Genomic DNA, 19,189 nt, shown 5'->3' with positions numbered 1-19,189 from the left:
GCTAGCTAGCTAACGTTAGCTGGCAGGCTCGCTAGCTAACGTTACGTGTATGATCTGTGTAGTAATTTTATTCGTATCTCAGAGCCATTTGCTTTGCTAGTTATAGCCTAATGTTAGCTAGCTATATATTGAACCTGGTTGATTAGCTACCTGCAGATTCATGCAGGGTAGTAACGTCACGAGTTGTGATTATGGTTAATTGTTTAGCCAGCTAGCTAGCTAAATGTCTTAAGAAAAGACTCCCCTATGCAAGTAACCATTTCAATAGAATGTTCATGATGTCAATGCGACAACTGTTGATAGACGTAGCTGGCAAATTCACTCTGGCTATCTACTCCGATTTCAGAGCACTCTCGTCTGAGTGTGCCAGAGCGCAGAATAACTGACAAATTTACGAATGCTCAACACCCATTGAATATGGCCGGTGTCAGTAATCGTTGGCAAAAAAGCATAATTAAATTGTTGCCAGCAGCACAGTTGCAGTCACAAATGCTCTGGATAACATAAAAACAGCCTAACCAGCTCTGCTAGGGCGAGTAAAATGGTGAGTGTGAGCTGTTCTCTCATTTGTGTCTGGAAGTAGCTAGCAAGCTAGCCAACGTTAGCCAGTTAGCTTGGGTGCTTGACTGCTGCTGTTAGGACAGAACGCTCGGATCAACCCTACTCCTCAGCCAGAGCGTGCAGTGTGCGCTCTGAACTCTGAGAGTGAAACGCTCTGAATTTACCAACTGACAATCTGACAACGCTCTGAGTTTACGGGCGGGGCTATAGCTTAAGAGGGTGTGAACGATGCTGAGTGGGTGTAGACAAAGAAGAGCTCTCCAGTGGGTGTACCAAAACATTCAAAGGCCATTTTCTCAAATAAATAAATTAGTCATTTAGCAGACGCTCTTATCCAGAGCGACTTACAGGAGCAATTAGGGTTAAGTGCCTTGCTCAAGGGCACCGACAGATTTTTCACCTAGTCAGCTCGGGATTAGAACCAGCGAACTTTCAGTTAATGGCACAACGCTCTTAACCACTAAGCTACCTGCCACCCCTCAAAAGTGAGGTTACAAGTTTATCAACTTTCAAAGCAGAAATTAGATTATAATTAGATTGAGCAATAAAAGCCCCAATCGTGGTCTTCTTAAATGAAACTAGTTGTTGACAGTATGGAGCACAATACCATAGAGGAGTTTAGAAGAAAGGAACTCCCTCAGACTTTTATTCCATAGGCTGGGATGAAACATCTGTTACTCCCCAACCCTGCATTCAACCCACACTGCATAGCACATTCACACAGCTGTCTTTTCGAGAGTTAGGGGCTTGCAAGGTCAACCCTGCAAGCTGGTCAAATACTGTGCAGTGGAGGTGGACTGCTGGATAAACCTGGGTCACTCTGGGCCGGCTGCAGCTCGCTCCACTCCTCTCCCCTGGGTCACTCTGGGCCAGCTGCAGCTCGCTCCACTCCTCTCCTCCAGTCATTAGTAGGACCTCTGACTTTCTCATCAAATAGATTTTGAGAAGGATGCGAGGAATTAAGGAAATGCAATTGAGATTCTCCCCTGGTGCAGCTCATCCTCTCACCACGTCGCTGTCCAATCAAACCATGTCCAATCTCAGAGAGTCCTCACTGTTACAAGAGGTGGCACAGTGCAATACTATTCCAGTGTGCAATTCTGACCGAGATTGGGCACCCCTCATTATAATTACAAACCTCTGTTTTTACTATGAGGTGTTATACAGTGCCTTCAGAAAGTTTCTACACCTCTTTACTTTTCCCAAATGTTGTTGTGTTACAGCCTTAACTGCAAATGTATTAAATTGAGATTTTGTGTCACTGATCTACACACAATACCCCATAATGTCAAAGTGGAATTTGGTTAGTAATTATTTTAGAAATTAATAAAAAATGTAAAGCTGAAATGTCTTGAGTCAATAAGTATTCAACGCCTTTGTTATGGCAAGCCTAAATAAGTTCAGGAGTAACAATGTGCTTGACAAATATAATAAGTTGCATGGACTCATTCCGTGTTCAATAATAGCGGTTTACATGATTTTAGAATGACTACCCCATCTTTATACCCCACAGATGCAATTATCTGTAAGGTCCCTCAATCGAGTAGTGAATTTCAAGCACAGATTCAAAATATTCAAAAACATGCATCCTGTTTGCAACAAGGCACTTAAGTAATACTGCAAAAAAAAAAAAAATGTTGGTCCTGAATACAAAGCGTTATGTTTGGGGCAAATCTAAAAACAACACATCACTGAGTACCACTATTCATATTTTCAAGCATGGTGGTGGCTGCATCATGTTAAGGGTATGCTTGTCATCGGCAAGGATAAAGGAGTTTTTTAGGATAAAAATAAACGGAATAAAGCTATAAGCACAGCAGCAGCGGTGCTTGGGTAAAATCACTGGGGAAGCCAGAAAAATAGGAATATTGCAACCTAATTGCATTGTTTTCTCTATAACTTGTTAGTTCATATGCCTTGCGACCGTGATATATAGGCCTAAGGCTGAGACAATAAGAAAACACAGTGGCAGAATAAATTCAACCACACCTTTGTTTCATCACAAAACCGGAGAGCAACATCTGTCCAGTGAAGTCCACAAATCATATTGCATGTAACAAACAGTTACATGACCTACAGCATGGTCAAGCAAGTTAATGTTTTCGAAATTTTTGGACTACTAAACAACTAGGATTTAGAACCATGGAGAGTTACCACAAGTCGCAAAGACAACAGGCGCTGCCTCCACTATTCCAACACCATTTCAACTTCAACATTTCAAATCATCAAATCACCTCTGCTTAGTCTAATACAGTGACAACTAAAATATACCAAAAACAATTTAGTCAAATCTACGTAAGCTAAATATGATTTGGCTGTCCATGGTTCTGATTTCTCTCTCTCTGTGTGTGTGTGTGTTCAAGTACTATAGAAAAAACATGTTGACTCACCCTACATGTAGAGAAATGCCAATGCCGTCCTCCTCTCCTTCATGTTGACGAAATGTCTCCGTCATACAGTACACGTTTTTAGGTTTTGTAGGCTACCTGGCTAAAATGCTTGCTCGCTAGCCTAACTTTTCTTTGGTACGCCAGAACCGTTCACAGTTCAGCTCACTCAGTTTAGCTCACGCTGATTGGCTATTATTTTATTTTAAAAAATCATCAAGGGAGGCCAAATGCTAACTGTCTTCCCTTGCATTCAATAATACAGGCGGCAACAATATCATACTCTTTTTGACCAGACAGCATCAGATAGGCCTAGATGGGTTACACATACAGAGACAGAGGGGCGCTGTTTCGCTCGCTATGATGCTTTCAATGGTCAGCTACATTCAGCCTCTTGCGAATTGCAGGAAAATTATGAAACACAGAGAGACTAAATACATTATTTTATGTATTTTTCTTTTTTTATTGGTACATTTTCTGGGGAAGCCTGGCTTCCCTAGGCATCCACGAATACACACCACTGAAGCACAGGCAAAATCCTAGAGCAAACCTGGTTCAGTCTGCTTTCCAACAGACACTGGGAGACCAATGTACCTTTCAGCAGGACAATAACCTAAAACACAAGGCCAAATCTATACTGGAGTTACTTACCAAGATGAGTAAGTTTTGACTTAAATCGGCTTGAAAATCTATGGAAAGACTTAAAATGGCTGTCTAGCAATGATCACCAATCAACTTGACATAGTTTGAATAATTTTTTTAAGAATAATGGGAAAATATTGAACAATCCTGGTGTGCAAAGCTCTTAGCGACTTACTGAAAAATATATTTTTGTATTTCATTTTCAATACATAAAAAAAAAAATCATACTACATGTATTGTAGGCCCCGTGTAGCTCAGTTGGTAGAGCATGGCGCTTGCAATGCCAGGGTTGTGGGTTAGATTCCCACGGGGGGGCCAGTATGAAAAATGTATGCACTCACTAAACTGTAAGTAGCTCTGGATAAGAGCGTCTGCTAAAGGACTAAACTGTATTGTGTGTAGATGGGTGAGAAAAAACATCTATTTAATCCATTTTGAATTCAGGCTGTAACAAAACAAAATGTAGAATAAGTCAGGAGGTATGAAACATTTCTGAAGGCACTGTATAACACATGGTGAGTAATCGCAGTAAATAGAACATTTAGTGGAAAACAGAGGGTTCCGTCTCCACCACCCTGATCATGTTCTGGATATGGAGATGAAATAACAAATGACCGTAAGTTTCCTTGGTAACGGAAGTCACAGCAGCAGCAAACAGGACACATCGTGTAACTATGTCATTGCAGACGACAGAGCACCAGGGCAGAAATCTTGTTAGCTAAAGGCCCACCACGTCTCAATGTGATTAGACCTGGGAGAGAATGTCCTTCAGAAACGTAAATCTCCTCCCTGTCACTCCCATCCCCTGTCTGAAGGCAAATGGAATGGCAAGAGTAGCAACAGGTAGGCAACCTATTCTTACGGAAGTCCAGAGAGGACATATTAATAAATAAATACAAATCCCTCGTTATGTCGAGATCACAACTTATTTATCTCATGATCACTACATAACAATAGTTCTTTTGTCGAAAGTACCATCCATTCATTTGTTTAGATGCAAGATAACCACATCATCAAGGAGCAATGTGATCGCAATGCCCTCGTGGGGCATTTAAGCCCTGAACGAACAAGGAAAAACTTAGCTAACTTGGCTAGTCTTTTGAGCTAGCTAGCAAGCTAAACTATATCTACAAAATTAGTGGATTCGGCTATTTCAGCCACACCCATGGCTGACAGGTGTATACAACTGAGCACACAGCCATGCAATCTCCATAGAAAAACATTGGCAGTAGAATGGCCTTACTGAAGAGCTCAGTGACTTTCAACGTGGCAGCGTCATTGGATGCCACCTTTCCAACAAGTCAGTTCATCAAATTTCTGTCCTGCTAGAGCTGCCCCGGTCAACTGTAAGTGCTGTTATTGTGAAGTGGAAATGTCTAGGAGCAAAAACGGCTCAGCCCCTAAGTGGTAGGCCACACAAGCTCTCAGAACGGGACCACCGAGTGCTGAAGCGTGATGCGCGTAAAAATCGTCTGTCCTCGGTTGCAACACTCACTACCGAGTTCCAAACTGCCTCTGGAAGCAACCTCAGCACAATAACTGTTCATCGGAAGCTTCATGAAATGGGTTTCCATGGCCAAGCAGCCGCACACAAGCCTAAGATCCCCATGCGCAATGCAAAGCGTCGGCCGGAGTGGTGTAAATCTTGCCGCCATTGGACTCTAGAGCATTGGAAACGCGTTCTCTGGAGTGATGAATCACGCTTCACCATCTGGCAGTCCGACGGACGAATCTGGGTTTGGCGGATGACAGGAGAACGCTACCTGCCCGAATGCATAGTGGCAACTGTAAAGTTTGGTGGAGGAGGAATAATGGTCTGGGGCTGTATCTCATGGTTCGTGCTAAGCCCCTTAGTTCCAGTGAAGGGAAATCTTAATGCTACAGCATACAATGACATTCTAGACGATTCTGTGCTTCCAACTTTGTGGCAACAGTTTGGGGAAGGCCCATTCCTCTTTCAGCATGACAATGCCCCCGTGCACAAAGCGAAGTCCATACAGAAATGGTTTGTCGAGATCAGTGTGGAAGAACCTGACTGGCCTGCACAGAGCCTTGACCTCAACCCCATCGAACACCTTTGGGATGAAGCTGATTAAACAGCATGATCATTACACAGGTGCACGTTGTGCTGGGGACAATAAAAGGCCACTCTAAAATGTGAAATTTTGTCACATAACACAATGCCACCTCAAGTTTTGAGGGAGCCAGAGAATTTAAATGTTCATTTCTCTACCTCAAGCTGCCTCCAACGTCGTTTTAGAGAATTTGGCAGTACGTCCAACTGGCCTCACAACCGAAGACCACGTGTATGGTGTCGTTTGGGCGAGCGGTTTGCTGATGTCAACGTTGTGAACAGAGTGCCCCATGGTGGCGGTGGGGTTATGGTATGGGCAGGCATAAGCTACGGACAACGAACACAATTGCATTTTATCCAGTGGCGTAAAGTACTTAAGTAAAAATACTTTAAAGTACTACTTAAGTAGTTATTTGGTGTATCTTTACTTTACCATTTACATTTTTGACAACTTTTACTCCACTACATTCCTAAAGAAAATAATGTACTTTTTACTCCATACATTTTCCCTGACACCTAAAAGTACTTGTTACATTTCTAATGCTTCGCTGGACAGGAAATTGGTCAAATTCACACACTTATCAAGAGAACATCCCTGGCCATCCCTACTGCCTCTTATCTGGCAGACTCACTAAACACACATGCTTTGTTTGTTAATGTTGTCTGAGTGTTGGAGTGTGCCCCTGGCTATCCGTAAATTAAAAATTAAAAAAGAAAACTGTGCTGTCTGGTTTGCTTAATATAAGCAATTTGAAATGATTTATACTTTTGATACTTAAGTATATTTTAGCAATTACATCTACTTTTGATACTTAAGTACTTAGTCCCGTGTAGCTCAGTTGGTAGAGCATGGCGTTTGCAACACCAGGGTTGTGGGTTCGTTTCCCACGGGGGACCAGTATGAGGAAAGAAATATGTATGCACTCACTAATTGTAAGTCGCTCTGGATAAATGACTAAAATGTAAGTATATTATAAACCAAAGACTTTTACTCAAGTAGTATTTTACTGTGTGACTTTCACTTTTACTCGAGCCATTTTCTATTTAGGTATCTTTACTTTTACTCAAGTATGACAACTGGGTACTTTTTCCACCACTGATTTTATTGATGGCAATTTGAATGCACAGAGATACCGTGACGAGTATAGTTTGCATCAGTAGTTTCCCTCTTGTCACTCACTGACAGTCACCCAATTAGCCCATGTCAGTAAAAACATTTTAGATTGGTAAATTAGTCTAGTTAGTCTAGCCAACCTATCTAAACCTGTAATCATGGCTGAATTACCTACTGGACATGCAGGGCATGTGCCCAGGGCCCCTGACCTCCAGGGGTCCCCCATTGATTTTGTTAGTCACTCTCACAGATATCATATTAACATGGCATAAGTCATGGCAAAATGTGTAAAATTGCATCAAATTAGCTTTAAAACTGCAAAAATGTATCCCCACCCCATGGCGAACGTGTAGAATTGCAGCAAATTAGCTGTAAAACTGCAAACAAAGCTCAGTGCAGTCAAAAATGTGATTTCCCTGTGTTTATATATATATATATATATATATATATATATATATATATATATATATTTTCGACACTATGAGGTTGAAATAACACTGAAATTGTAAAAATTATGATAATGCCCTTGTAGTGTAACAGCTGTTTGAAAAGACCACCTGAAATTTCAACCTGTTTTGGTGGGATGGAGTTTTGGCCTTTCTGGTGATGTCACCAATAAGAAAGAGAGTTCCAAACCTCTCACAATAACAGCTAGCTTTCAGACCACTTCCAGACAGTCCTAGCAACATTTCTACGATTTGATATTGAGATAAAAACTGCTGCATTGGACCTAAAATACTTTTTTTGCTAACCAATCCCTCCCGCCGTACGTATTAAATTATAGTTTTTAATCCCGGTGCTGAGTTAATGTCAGTTAATGTGTAGTGGCTAATTGTATAGCTAATAGGCTATATGTTTGTAGATCGACTGAGGTGACTGAAGCTGCAGTACAGCAACCCATGTGATAATGGCTGGGGTCAGTTTCGCTTGTTTTTGCTTTTCTCCAAATATCATTTTAGAGTTTTTAAATAGTATAGAAATGCAGTAAATGAGCATTAACTTAAAACTTAAAACTTCACTGACTGCTTTGTCAGCCTGCAATGTGCTTTACCTATGAAATAGCCTACAAGGCAGAATCCTGACTTATCAGCATCTGATGCTGCTATTGAATCTGATCCAGCTCGGAGGCTAAAACTGAATCTGATCAGCCTGTCAGGAATGGAGCTCACCCACTCTGTAAATGAAAAATATTATCCATAACAAATGTGTCCCTTACAATTATATACTGTATATATTAGTTATGCAAGATAACAAACAGCATAGATAACAAGATAGCTAGCTAACAAGACTATCTAGCTAACTAGCCAGCTCACTCGCTCACAAGACTAGCAAAGTTAGCTGCATTGTTGCTTGCATACAATTGGCTGTGGTCTTGAGGTGGCATACAGCCTGGGAGACAGAGTTGCCTGTCAAGCATCGTTCAGGGCTTAAATGCCCCACAAGGGCTTAGCTCTCCCAAGAGTTCTTAGCTCAAGGTAAGGGACATTTAGCTTGCTTACATTCTAAATTATAAACTGAAAATGAGCTCCAAACACAAATGAATGCATGATGTCAGCATGAAATGTACATTACCATCCCTTAGTGTAACAATCAATCCAAAAGTGGGAACCGATCCACCGTGGGCTCTGCCGCCTCAGTCATACTGGCAATCTGTCATCAATACGTCCACTCCTATTTATAGAGTTTATCTCGTGATCTCAACAAAACAACTTTTGTCATGTCGTGATCATGAGGTAAAGAGGTTTGTGATCGACATAACGAGGGAATTCGTTTTTTATTCCTCTCTGGGCTTCTGTATATTCTTGAGCTGATCCCATAGATTTCTATTTCAGAGCTGTTTCTATTGAAACGTATTGTCTATACTGTACTAGGCAGATCAAAGTCCAAAACATGTATTTTGTTTTAACAATACACTTATAGTTATAATAATAATATAATATGCCATTTAGCAGACGCTTTTATCCAAAGCGACTTACAGTCATGTGTGCATACATTTTTACGTATGGGTGGTCCCGGGGATCGAACCCACTACCCTGGCGTTACAAGCGCCATGCTCTACCAATTGAGCTACAGAGGCAAAACAAAACAAAACAAAACTTCATGTAATTTGAATTGCATTCCACAAGAAGTAGAGAATGACAGATGTGGACGCATCACAAGGTAGCCATTTAAAGATGAAATAAATAAAACCTAGTTCATTATGCATGAATTTGCCTTGTTCCGTCTTTGCAGCTGGCCTTACCAAAAGGAGTCCAATACAAACTTTAGGATGCGTGAGCCCGTCTAGAGTCAACAGTCCTCAATATTTCAGGACCATGCCCCAGATTCAGACGGGCTGAGCCAGAGGTGGGATGAAGCAGAATACTGGAACAACTTTATGAGACTGATTCAGTTGGCAGAGAAAATAACAGAGATGGTCCCTGCACTCTGTGTCTGACATGGAGACAGTGAGCTGTCTGTGACACACTTTGGGAGAACAGAGTTCCCTAACTTCGTTGTACATGACACATTAACAACTGGGGAATTATTTATGACAAAAGTAAATCCAACTTTACCTAGCACTATTGTACTGTCTGCATTTAGACCCTGTAAAAAGTCTCCCACATAAATGTTGAAAATTAAATCCCTAAAAATGTTCAAAGTAATTAGCCAAAGATGAGCTGTAGTTAAAGTATACCACAAAAATCTGCTGTAGACATAATATCCTGGCTGGCATGACTCGGCATGTTTGTGTATGGGACAGACAGGTGGTGTCCTCTTAGTAACAGGTGGTGTCCTCTTAGTAACAGGTGGTGTCCTCTTAGTAACAGGTGGTGTCCTCTTAGTAACAGGTGGTGTCCTCTTAGTAACAGGTGGTGTCCTCTTAGTAACAGGTGGTGTCCTCTTAGTAACAGGTGGTGTCCTCTTAGTAAAAGGTGGTGTCCTCTTAGTAACAGGTGGTGTCCTCTTAGTAACAGGTGGTGTCCTCTTAGTAACAGGTGGTGTCCTCTTAGTAACAGGTGGTGTCCCTTATCATTCAATACCCACTATCCCCTCCACCCCTCCACCCTTCCAATACCCCCTATCCCCTCCACCGTTCCAATACCCCCTATCCCCTCCACCCTTCCAATACCCCCTATCCCCTCCACCGTTCCAATACCCCCTATCCCCTCCACCCTTCCAATACCCCCTATCCCCTCCACCCTTCCAATACCCCCCATCCCCTCCACCCTTCCAATACCCCCTATCCCCTCCACCCCTCCACCGTTCCAATACCCCCTATCCCCTCCAATACCCCCTATCCCCTCCACCCCTCCACCCTTCCAATACCCCCTATCCCCTCCACCCTTCCAATACCCCCTATCCCCTCCACCCTTCCAATACCCCCTATCCCCTCCAATACCCCCTATCCCCTCCACCCTTCCAATACCCCCTATCCCTCCAATACCCCCTATCCCCTCCACCCCTCCACCCTTCCAATACCCCCTATCCCCTCCACCCTTCCAATACCCCCTATCCCCTCCACTCTTCCAATACCCCCTATCCCCTCCACTCTTCCAATACCCCCTATCCCCTCCAATACCCCCTATCCCCTCCACCCTTCCAATACCCCCTATCCCCTCCACCCCTCCACCCTTCCAATACCCCCTATCCCCTCCACCCCTCCACCGTTCCAATACCCCCTATCCCCTCCAATACCCCCCTATCCCCTCCACCCCTCCACCCTTCCAATACCCCCTATCCCCTCCACCCTTCCAATACCCCCTATCCCCTCCACCCTTCCAATACCCCCTATCCCCTCCACTCTTCCAATACCCCCTATCCCCTCCAATACCCCCTATCCCCTCCACCCTTCCAATACCCCATATCCCCTCCACTCTTCCAATACCCCCTATCCCCTCCACCCCTCCACCCTTCCAATACCCCCTATCCCCTCCACCCTTCCAATACCCCCTATCCCCTCCAATACGCCCTATCCCCTCCACTCTTCCAATACCCCCTATCCCCTCCACCCTTCCAATACCCCCTATCCCCTCCACCCTTCCAATACCCCCTATCCCCTCCAATACCCCCTATCCCCTCCACCCCTCCAATACCCCCTATCCCCTCCACCCTTCCAATACCCCCTATCCCCTCCACCCTTCCAATACCCCCTATCCCCTCCAATACCCCCTATCCCCTCCACCACCCCCTATCCTTCCAAAATCCGTGATTATCTGTAATCATGGTAGCATCCACATTCATGTAAAAGTGTTCAGAAACATATTCTATTCTCATTTACAATAACAGTGACTCCAAAATGACACAGTACATTATTTATCATTAATTTCTATTGGGCACAAAACAATCTGACACACAACCAAAACAAAACTGCAAATGCATCCAACAAGTTTGTAGAGTCACAAGCTTGATGTAGTCATTGTGTGCTAGGAATATGGGACCAAATATAAGTGAATTTGTCAATAATACTTATGACACCTTCAAAATGGGGTGACTAGATACATAAAGTGCTAAATGGTAAAACAGATATGTAGGAAAATACCCTCAAATAAAAAGGTGACATTCTGTACGGTTGCCTCATATGAAACATTTGAATCATCTCAAAATCCCAAATGCTGAAGTATAGAGCCAAATGATACATTTTAGCTTCACTGTCCAAATGAATCCGTATTTTCCATCTTGGTGTATATGTGCAGTGTAAAGTATGTAAATAATAGTCCACAGTGATACCTCAATCCCAGGTATGATTAGGATATTACTATTGAGCTATTAATGGACTGCATTATATCCACTAATCTAATGCGTCTGCATTGGCATGCAATTATCCACAAAATTGTATGTACAGTGGGGAAAAAAAGTATTTAGTCAGCCACCAATTGTGCAAGTTCTTCCACTTAAAAAGATGAGAGATGCCTGTAATTTTCATCATAGGTACACGTCAACTATGACAGACAAATTGAGAGAAAAAAATCCAGAAAATCACATTGTAGGATTTTTTATGAATTTATTTGCAAATTATGGTGGAAAATAAGTATTGGGTCACCTACAAACAAGCAATATTTCTGGCTCTCACAGACCTGTAACTTCTTCTTTAAGAGGCTCCTCTGTCCTCTCCTCGTTTCCTGTATTAATGGCACCTGTTTGAACTTGTTATCAGTATAAAATACACCTGTCCACAACCTCAAACAGTCACACTCCAAACTCCACTATGGCCAAGACCAAAGAGCTGTCAAAGGACACCAGAAACAAAATTGTAGACCTGCACCAGGCTGGGAAGACTGAATCTGCAATAGGTAAGCAGCTTGGTTTGAAGAAATCAACTGTGGGAGCAATTATTAGGAAATGGAAGACATACAACACCACTGATAATCTCCCTCGATCTGGGGCTCCACGCAAGATCTCACCCCGTGGGGTCAAAATGATCACAAGAACGGTGAGCAAAAATCCCAGAACCACACGGGGGGACCTAGTGAATGACCTGCAGAGAGCTGGGACCAAAGTAACAAAGCCTACCATCAGTAACACACTACGCCGCCAGGGACTCAAATCCTGCTGTGTCCCCTGCTTAAGCCAGTACATGTCCAGGCCCTTCTGAAGTTTGCTAGAGTGCATTTGGATGATCCAGAAGAGGATTGGGAGAATGTCATATGGTCAGATGAAACCAAAATATAACTTTTTTGGTAAAAACTCAACTCGTCGTGTTTGGAGTACAAAGAATGCTGAGTTGCATCCAAAGAACACCATATCTACTGTGAAGCATGGGGGTGGAAACATCATGCTTTGGGGCTGTTTTTCTGCAAAGGGACCAGGACGACTGATCCGTGTAAAGGAAAGAATGAATGGGGCCATGTATCGTGAGATTTTGAGTAAAAACCTCCTTCCATCAGCAAGGGCATTGAAGATGAAACGTGGCTGGGTCTTTCAGCATGACAATGATCCCAAACACACCGCCCGGGCAACGAAGGATTGGCTTCGTAAGAAGCATTTCAAGGTCCTGGAGTGGCCTAGCCAGTCTCCAGATCTCAACACCATAGAAAATCTTTGGAGGGAGTTGAAAATCCGTGTTGCCCAGCGACAGCCCCAAAACATCACTGCTCTAGAGGAGATCTGCATGGAGGAATGGGCCAAAATACCAGCAACAGTGTGTGAAAACCTTGTGAAGACTTACAGAAAACGTTTGACCTGTGTCATTGCCAACAAAGGGTATATAACAAAGTATTGAGAAACTTTTTTGTTATTGACCAAATACTTATTTTCCACCATAATTTGCAAATAAATTCATTAAAAATCCTACAATGTGATTTTCTGGAATTTCTTTTCTCATTTTGTCTGTCATAGTTGACGTGTACCTATGATGAAAATTACAGGCCTCTCTCATCTTTTTAAGTGGGAGAACTTGCACAATTGGTGGCTGACTAAATACTTTTTTTCCCCACTGTATGTGTGTGTGTGCGCATGTCAGTGTGTGTGAGAGAGAGAGTGAGAGTGAACCAGCAGGTGTGAAATTGCGGAAGCATGGGGTACGCTCATTTTACAAATAAAAATACGACCAGCTCGCATTGACCTGTAAAGCACATATCTTATCTTCTAAAAAGGGGAAAATTAGGTGTATTCACCCAATCATCCTTTTATACTTTGGGAAAGCTAACAGTCACCCTTGGTTGCCATAGAAACCAACAGGTAAGTGGTAGAGAAGTGCTTCTTCCTCCACAGCACGATACCCCGTTCTAAAAACAGTGACCTACAAAAATACGCCCACTGCCATGCGGAGGCCATTGCCAGGCTCTACGGATCGGCTCTCCTCCTCTCACTGAGGGGAGTGTAGGGAATAAAGGCAACGCTGAGAGGATGTGTGTTTGAGGCTGTTTTGACAGCCATGTAAAACACATACTGTACAGGAGTTGTCTCCAGGCTTTGTCATGACAGATTCCCTCTGGGATGGCAGGCTCTGTCTGCTGTTGGTTTTTTCTCTCTCTCTCCCTCTCTCTCTCCCTCCCTCCCAGAAATGTGGCCTTCTAAATTCCAGAGCCGACGAGGGAGAATGCCATTTTTCTTTACAAAACCCACATATTTTCCCCCTCACTGCTCTTGGCATTTTTGTGGCTTCATCCATTGTTGTCTTTGGAGTGAACGACCATTGAATTCTGATTATTTTTATTGTTGTTGTTGTTGAATGCAAGGTTTTTCTCCAGTGTACAATATGTAACTGGGAGCATTTCTTATGCTTTTCTAAAGGTTTCTTAAAACCCCTTACACTCATGGATATTGGCCTATATGGATAGGGACAAACTCAAATGTTTCTAACAGAAGAAGTATAAAAAGCATATGTATGACCATGGTACCAATTGAAAGAAAACAGAGATTATGGGGATATTATTAGACCAAAGGTGAGGAAACAACAGTTCACCTGACACAAGACTGACTCCAAACATTACACTGTTGATTTTAAGTGCATTTTACATTTACTGTACTTGTCACAGTATTTGTCAAAATCTGAAAATACTCTGGATACATTCAGTAACATTATCAGAATATTAATGGACATTTTGGAGTAAGTGCAAGATAAGAAATATTAAGGTTTGAGTGAGAGGTCTAACTGGTGTCTTCAAGCGGCCCACACACCTCTCCAAACTGTTCTCAGTTCCTAAGTAACTTCAACGCACTTTTATGACTGTAGGAAAGAGCCTGCTACTATAAGGTTATTTTCTGAGCTCTCCTCCTAGCTTTGCCATTGAGGAACTGAAGCAAGGTTTTTTTTTTGGAACACAGCCCTGCATTCCCACCGTCACACAATTACTGTTGGTGTTTTTGCAATTTAAAAACGTTCCATAAAGTTTTAAAATACGATCTTCCAGTGTTAGGCTTTCAAAAGGCACTTCAGACCAACAGATTGTAATTTTTCTGCGCATAGAATGGAGTCATGAATGCATTCAAGTGCGTGTACCACGGCTAACTTTCTTTGCAATAAGACAGACTCATTGTGTTCAGGACAACCCAGGGTATAACACGTCATCCTTGTAACTGTGGATCAAACATTGTCATCATAAACGTTGATACTGTAATTTACATGAGTTTCAAATATGGAAATGTGAAATGTGCACATTTGGACTCATGGGTATGTGGTTTTCTTGTATGACATCAAAGTGGTATTTATTACAATTCTCAAAGTCTCATCTTTCGACAACTCTCGATTTACAGCATTTCCTTCACTTTACAGCATTTCCCTCACTTTACAACATGTCCCTCACTCAGATAACAACAAATGTGCAAAACTAGCCAATCAGCGGGAGGGATGGGGGCATCTTCTTGTCGCGCCTGGTGTTCAAGTTCATAACGACTGTCAGTCAGAAACCATACAGCGCTGTGAACCGGAGAACCTGAGCTCTGACGTCATGTATAGCATGTTACTGTACAGCCCCTGGGTCCCAATTTAGGCGCTTATCAATGACCAAATCTGCCTTTTTCAACCCCTATACGGGATGACAGGCGCTGTGAGTGGAAAGGGCTACAATGACATGTCATGTGGGAATAATTTGTGTTTCAACACAGCTATTAGTTTGTCACTGAGGATGCAACTTTACCGAAATGTGGAAGTATGTGATCGGGACCATTGGGGAGTGTGTGCGCACTGGCACAGGATCTCTTCACTTTTGTAAAACCGAGCAGGCGCAGCACATTTATCTCACCAATAGAGAAAGTGCAGCAGGCCCACTCTCTCGCTCTCTATCGCTCATTTGAAGTGGGAGACACGCAATTATGGCTGCATGGGAATCCCTTACAAAAAAAACACATGAAAAATCACGTGAAAAATGTCATGTCAAATAAATTAAAATATTACAATTTTCATGAGTCAGATGTGGTTTTTGGACACATGAAGTTTCACATGTTTAGTTTTCACCACGTTCGGCTACATCTGGTCTCCCATCCAGGGACTGACCAGGACCAACCCTGCTTAGCTTCAGAGGCAAACCAGCAGTGGAATGCAGGGTGGTATGTTGCTGGAATGAAAACTTGCAACTGGAAAAAATGCAGCGAAAGCAAAGGCCAGGTTAACATAGTCATTCTATTTAATCACGTTATCATAAAAAATGTTTCACAGAAACATTTCCATATATTACAAAACTATATTTTGTTGTGCTATTAATAAAAATAATATGTTTGTAATACTAAGAATTTGTTCTCAACTTCAGAAGTTTTGCTTGATATTAATGAAACAACATTTATGTTGTAACTAACTCACTAGAGCAGGGGTGTCAAACTCATTCCATAGAGGGCCGAGTGGCTGCTGGCTTTTGGTTTTTCCTTTCAATTAAGACCTAGACAACCAGTTGAGGGGAGTTCCTTACTTATTAGTGACCTAAATTCATCAATCAAGTACAAGGTAACAATCACATGTGGATGTTTTTCACATATGAAACTGCACATGTTATTTTCACATTTAAAGGTTTTTCACATGTGAAAATGCAATTCCACATGTGAAAGTGAGATTTTCACAATTGCAGTTCTTACATGTGAACCTGCAAATTTGATTTTAACATGTGAACTCTAAATGTAATCAGTGGTGTGTATTTATGGATGCCAAGGGAAGCCAGGGTTCCCCAAATATTTGACCAATAAAAATGATCAAATAATTTTTCATAATTTTCTGTCAATTTGCAACTGGCTGAATCTCACCGGAGAAATCATCAGAGCGAGGGAAACAGCGCCCCTCTGTCTCAGTATGTGTAGCCCATGTTTCTGATGCTGTCTGGACCAAAAGAGTATGACATGTTGCAGCCATAGCATTTGATTGATTGATGCCAGCAAGCATTGGCCTCTCTTGATACATTTTTTTATAAAATAATTAGCCAATCAGCGTTGAGCTGAGCTGAGCTCAACTGTGGGTTGTCCTGGTGCAGCAAAATGCCTCCCAATAGAGGCCAGTTTGGATTTGGCTTGACACCAATCAATCACATACTAAGCAAAACGTCATTTTCAGAAAAACATGTCTGTTTGTGGTGTACTTGTGTTGATGTTGTGCAGTAGCTTGCTTGCTAAATCTGAGCTTTCCTAAGCCATGGATGAAGATGGGAATTGACTTGTGGTTTTGACTTAATTCTCTGTACAGGCCAATGATTATGACGGCGATTCTGATCTAACCATGAATGTATATATTGTGCCACCGACCTGAGACGATTGAAGCCTAGTATGTTCACATTAACTAGCTAGCTAACTTAGCTGGTTCATTGTTGCCCATGTGAGGAAGTCAGGCTAGTAAGCATTTTAGCTAGGTAGCCTATGACAACAAAAACTAAAAGCGTACCGTATGACAGAGCCATAGACCGTTTCGTCAACATGAAAGAGAGGAGGATGGCATTGACGTTCAACTAGGAAGGTTAGTCAAAACAAAACAAAAAGACACACACACACATAAATCAGTCCCATGGATAGCCACATGATATTTAGCATCATTGATTGGACTAAACTGTTTTTGGCAACTTTAAGTTTGTTTTCATTGTATTAAACTAAGCATACAGTTGAAATCGGAAGTTTACATACACTTAGGTTGGAGTCATTAAAACTCGTTTTTCAACCACTTCACAAATGTCTTGTTAACAAACTATCGTTTTGGCAAGTCGGTTAGGACATCTACTTTGTGCATGACACAAGTAATTTTTCAAACAATTGTTTACAGACAGATTATTTCACTGTATCACAATTCCAGTGGGTCAGAAGTTTACATACACTAAGTTGACTGTGCCTTTAAACAGCTTGGAAAATTCCAGAAAATGATGTCATGGCTTTAGAAGCTTCTGATAGGCTAATTGACATCATTTTAGTCAATTGGAGGTGTACCTGTGGATGTATTTCAAAGGCCTACCTTCAAACTCAGTGCCTCTTTCATTGACATCATGGGAAAATTAAAAGAAATCAGACAAGACCTCCGAAAAAAAATGGTAGACCTCCACAAGTCAGTTACACCAGCTCTGTGGGCAGAACTGAAAAAGCGTGTGCGAGCAAGGAGGCCTACAAACCTGACTCAGTTACACCAGCTCTGTCAGGAGGAATGGGCCAAAATTCACCCAATTTATTTTGGGAAGCTTGTGGAAGGCTACCCGAAACGTTTGACCCAAGTTAAACAATTTAAAGGCAATGCTACCAAATACTAATTGAGTGTATGTAAACTTCTGACCCACCGGGAATGTGATGAAAGAAATAAAAGCTGAAATAAATCATTCTCTCTACTATCATTCTGTCATTTCACATTCTTAAAATAAAGTGGTGATCCTAACTGACCTAAGACAGGGAATTGGTACTAGGATTAGATTTTACATTTTAGTCATTTAGCAGACGCTCTTATCCAGAGCGACTTACAGTTAGTGAATACATATTTGTTTTATACTGGCCCCCCGTGGGAATCGAACCCACAACCCTGGCGTTGCAAACGCCATGCTCTATCAACTGAGCTACATCCCTGCCGGCCATTCCCTCCCCTACCCTGGACAACTGTGCGCCGCCCATGAGTCTCCCGGTCGCGGCCGGCTGCGACAGAGCCTGGATTCGAACCAAGATCTCTAGTGGCACAGTTAGCACTGCGATGCAGTGCCTTAGACTACTGCACCACTCAGGAGCCCCGATTAAATGTCAAGAATTTGAAAAACTGAGTTTAAATGTATTTGGCTAAGGTGTATGTACATTTCCGACTTCAACTATATATAGCCTTGTTGATTTGATGATGTTTAAATGTTTAAGTTGAAATGGTGCTGGAATAGTGGAGGCAGTGGTCCTGTTGTCTTTCTGCTGACTTGTAACTCTGTGGTTCTAAATCAGTAGTTTAGTAAACTGTTGAAAACATGAACTTGCTTGACCATGCTGCAGGACATCTATATTTTTTGATGAAACAAACACGTGTAGTTGAATTTATTATTGTCTTTGTTGTCACAGTCTTCTTGTTTATCACGGTGGCGTATGAATGAATGAGTTATAGAGCAAACAAACGCAATTATCACAACATATGTTGTAATATGGCTTTTTTTACTGGCTAGGCTTGGCTTCCTCAATGATTTTATCCACGCACCGCTACTGAATTTAATACATGTGAAAAAATGGTTTCATGTGTAAAATGTAAGCTCAACATGTGAAAACAGCGTTTTGTGTTTTTTTGTAAGGGATGATCAGCTTGAAACAAATACATTGAGAATTGGGTGAAGACGGCCAGAGGGACATTTCATTGTGATGGAGTAAAGTCAATGACTGGCCTCTGTTTTAAGGGGTCTGTTCCTGATAAAGAAAACACGATTGGTATTTACACAAGTTGTGTATGGGTCGTCTCTCAATATGCCTCCATAAATACTGTACCTCTACAAGACTACACAGACAAAGAGCTGAGAAACGCTCAGTCTGAAATAAAATTGCACTGAACAACTCAGCTCCTAATCTGCAATTACCATA

General features: G+C 42.1%; 1 protein-coding gene across 2 annotated transcripts in view; it reads right to left on the bottom strand.

Annotated features, from left to right (window-relative positions):
* Positions 1-19,189, bottom strand: part of LOC121537383 (copine-9-like) — a 109,110-nt gene that overhangs the window by 48,916 nt on the left and 41,005 nt on the right. The window contains exon 7 of one of the 2 annotated variants that reach the window (XM_045206900.1): positions 1,240-1,248. The exons of the other annotated variant lie outside the window; for it this stretch is intronic. Coding sequence (XP_045062835.1) covers positions 1,240-1,248 — 9 coding nt within the window. The remainder of the gene's footprint in view (positions 1-1,239; positions 1,249-19,189) is intronic. 2 annotated transcript variants of the gene reach the window in all.

The sequence above is a fragment of the Coregonus clupeaformis genome, chromosome 24 (genome assembly GCF_020615455.1).
Source record: "Coregonus clupeaformis isolate EN_2021a chromosome 24, ASM2061545v1, whole genome shotgun sequence".
Classification (NCBI taxonomy): Eukaryota; Metazoa; Chordata; class Actinopteri; order Salmoniformes; family Salmonidae; genus Coregonus; species Coregonus clupeaformis.
The sequence above is the reverse complement of the archived record's forward strand: the minus strand, read 5'-3'. Positions and strand labels throughout refer to the sequence as shown.